Genomic DNA, 3,305 nt, shown 5'->3' with positions numbered 1-3,305 from the left:
TTCTAAAATCTTTTTTCTCTTAAAAAAACAAAATTATTATTTAGTTCGTTAAAAATATATAAATAATACTTTCAAATATACTGATATTTTAATAAATTTTAACTGTTAATTTTAATTATATATATTTTTTATGGTAGAATTTCAGGTGAAATTGATACGTGAGAGTCATTAGATAATTTGATTAATTTGACTATAATTTTATAATTAAGATCAATAGTTAAAAATTACTAAAATATCAATGTATCAATTCATTTAAAAAAAATTATATTAAAAATTAGTCACTGAAATAACACATTCAAAATATATAATAAAAGTACAGAGAACATATATTAAACATAAATTAAACAATAGCCTTTTCAAAGATAAATTCTGATATTAATTAATAACAATAAAAAAATGAACGGATTTAGGGGGGCCTGCAATGGTATTTACCATCCTCTATCCAACCACCTACCCACCAAGCTAAAGACAGAGTCCTAAATCCTCACTTATAAAACCTTACATGATTCTTCATTCCAAAATGCACACTGAAACGCTTGTCATATATCTATCTATATCTATAGTATTCTCTAGAACTAAGTTTTCAAGTTACCTAGGTGTTATTAATTAATAACATGGGTGCAGTGGGAAGAGGCAGTGCAATAATGGTGGCACTTGTATTGTGCTTCATGGTGGTCGAGATGGCTGATGCTGCCACGTACACCGTTGGAGATGCAGCTGGTTGGACCTTCAATACCGTCGGCTGGCCCAGAGGAAAGCGCTTTAGAGCCGGCGACACTCTTGGTAAGAATTATAAGATAATTTCACATATTTAATTAAGAGTGTATATTGGAATAGATTCTTAATAAATTTTATGTTAAACGTTTTCATTTTTAAAATAAATTTAAAAAGACCTATAAAATTAAAAAATCTTAACGTAATAAAAATTTTTCAAAAACAAAACCGTTTGATACAAAATTTTTTAGAGATTTATTTAAATATATTTTTTTTAATGATGAATGCTATGGGCCAGTAATTTTTAGGATTTATAATCATCAACTAGCCATCAATAAAGCTTTTAATAGTGTGAGATTAGTGTGAGATTTCATCGAATAACTCACTCTTTTTTGCTGGCCAAAATTTGATAAAGTTGCTGCCCCTAAACTTTTCCTTTTTTAATTAATCTTAGTTATGATCTGTTGACACGAAGCTTGAATTAATTTTGTTGCGTGGTTGTGTAGTATTCAGTTACAACCCAAGAGCACACAATGTGGTGGCAGTGAACAGAGGAGGGTATGATAGCTGCAGGACACCGCGAGGAGCCAAAGTGTACAGATCGGGGAAAGATCAGATCAGGCTTGTTAGGGGACAGAACTACTTCATCTGCAACTTTCCCGGCCACTGCGAGTCCGGCATGAAAATCGCCGTCAACGCTGCCTAATCCTTCCATCCTCCTCATTCTGATCTTTGCACCTTCTTCTATCCTTTAATTTTACACTGCATCACTTATAATATATATGTAGCAACTCGGTTAAGTTGTAAGAAATAAAAGGGTGTAGGTTCCATATCGTATGTAATATGGTTCACTGATCTATACTATATATATGGATCTAGTAATATAATAAATGTTGCTATTATATATTTTTCTTTCTTTGTTTACCATCATCGGTTCCTTTCTATATACAGAGAGCAGCAGTTTCAAAATGAATAGTCATACATACAAACATAACCCAGCTTTTTTATATTTAATAAATACTAATTAAATTGTTAAAAAATATGAAAAACGTTAAACGTTAATTATGTTGGTTAGACTTGACGGTAAATTTATTTTTTCATAATGATCCCCAATTCAAGTTTTAAATTAAAAAATACTAAAAAAAATAGCTACAATTTTTTTAAGAGTAAATATTTAATTTACTGAATTTAGTCCTGTTTATTTTTACGAAAGACGATGTTATCTCTTATTAAAAAAAACGCTTCATCTCTAATATTATTCTTTTAAGATAATACGAACTTTTTGTTAAAAATTCAGTAAAATATTAATAAAATGATTATTTTGTGACAATTTTATTTATAATCTATAGAGTTTAAAACCATTATTTCCAACAAAAATGATAGTTTGCGAGGGTTTTAAATTTTCAGAAATTGTAAAATAAAGTATCACAAAATTAATTAATTTTTATTAACATTTGACGAATTTTTTTAATAGAAAATTTGTATTATCTCAAAATAATAATATTGAGAGTCAAATTGTCAAAATGTCCTTTTCTTTTAGAGAAAGGATCACATTGTTTTTCGACAAAATAAAAAGAATGCGGATTGAGTCTTTATTTTTTTAATTATGTTAATTAAATTCTCGATAATAAAATTTGTTTGACTTAAGATTAAAAGTCAAATTAATCTTTTAATATTTTATCTATTATCTCTATATAAAAATTGTCGAAAATTATATTGCTGATCTTGAAGCTGCAGAAAGACACAATAGCGTCCTTCATATTCACCGGATGATGGATCATTCATGTTTTGTACATTATTACACATTAATTAAGGTTTACTTTTCTCCCATATGGATAAAGCACTAGTGTCTGATCCGTTGGACCGCAATTTGTAGATGAAAAACAAAATTCCGGAGTTTAATGTTGGTCATCATTGGTTGAAAATAACATAAATTGGTTCTTCCCCAACCCAAACAATGGAAGAAGATCAACTATTAATTCTTTTTCATTAATTAATTAATGCGGTAATCATCATCATGCCTTCAAATTAAAGTTGGTAGTTGCACCTTTTTCTTTTTGACATTCATTTAAAAGAACTGTACGTCGTTTTCTTGTCTGCCATACTTTCAACACTGTATATTATATTGGAAAGCTTTTAAGTATATTAAGTGTTTAAATGAATTTTATTCGTTAATCATAATTATATATATTTTATAATTAAAATTAATAGGTAAAAATTATAAAAAAACACTAGTATATCAGTATATTTAAAAAAAATTTATATTATAAATTATTAAATGAGTTTAGTTAATATGTATTTTAAGAATATATGATAAATTTATTATTAATAAAAAATTTTAAATTTTTTATTTAACAAATACAAATAATTATATTAAAATTTAAAATTTTTTGTATTTTTAATAAAAAAATTTTAAATTTATAATCTTAATATATCTATTTGGAGCATAACATAATTAAATTCTTATTAAATTTATACTACTAGTTAGTAGTATTTTCAAAGGAAAAAAATTAAAACGAAAAGTAATGTTTTAAATATTATAATAAATAATTTAAACAACAAAATATATTTTTTATTCTTAAAATTTGTTA

General features: G+C 26.1%; 1 protein-coding gene across 1 annotated transcript; it reads left to right on the top strand.

The window, feature by feature from the left end:
- The first annotated feature begins 534 nt into the window (after window positions 1–534).
- On the top strand, window positions 535–1,618 carry LOC130969967 (basic blue protein). The gene is made up of 2 exons (XM_057895890.1): window positions 535–783; window positions 1,221–1,618. The coding sequence occupies exons 1-2, from the start codon at window positions 615–617 to the stop codon at window positions 1,418–1,420; spliced, it is 369 nt and encodes a 122-aa protein (XP_057751873.1). The 5' UTR covers window positions 535–614; the 3' UTR covers window positions 1,421–1,618.
- The last annotated feature ends 1,687 nt before the right edge of the window (window positions 1,619–3,305 follow it).

Source organism: Arachis stenosperma, chromosome 3 (assembly GCF_014773155.1).
Source record: "Arachis stenosperma cultivar V10309 chromosome 3, arast.V10309.gnm1.PFL2, whole genome shotgun sequence".
In the NCBI taxonomy this organism is placed as follows: Eukaryota; Viridiplantae; Streptophyta; class Magnoliopsida; order Fabales; family Fabaceae; genus Arachis; species Arachis stenosperma.
The sequence above is the reverse complement of the archived record's forward strand: the minus strand, read 5'-3'. Positions and strand labels throughout refer to the sequence as shown.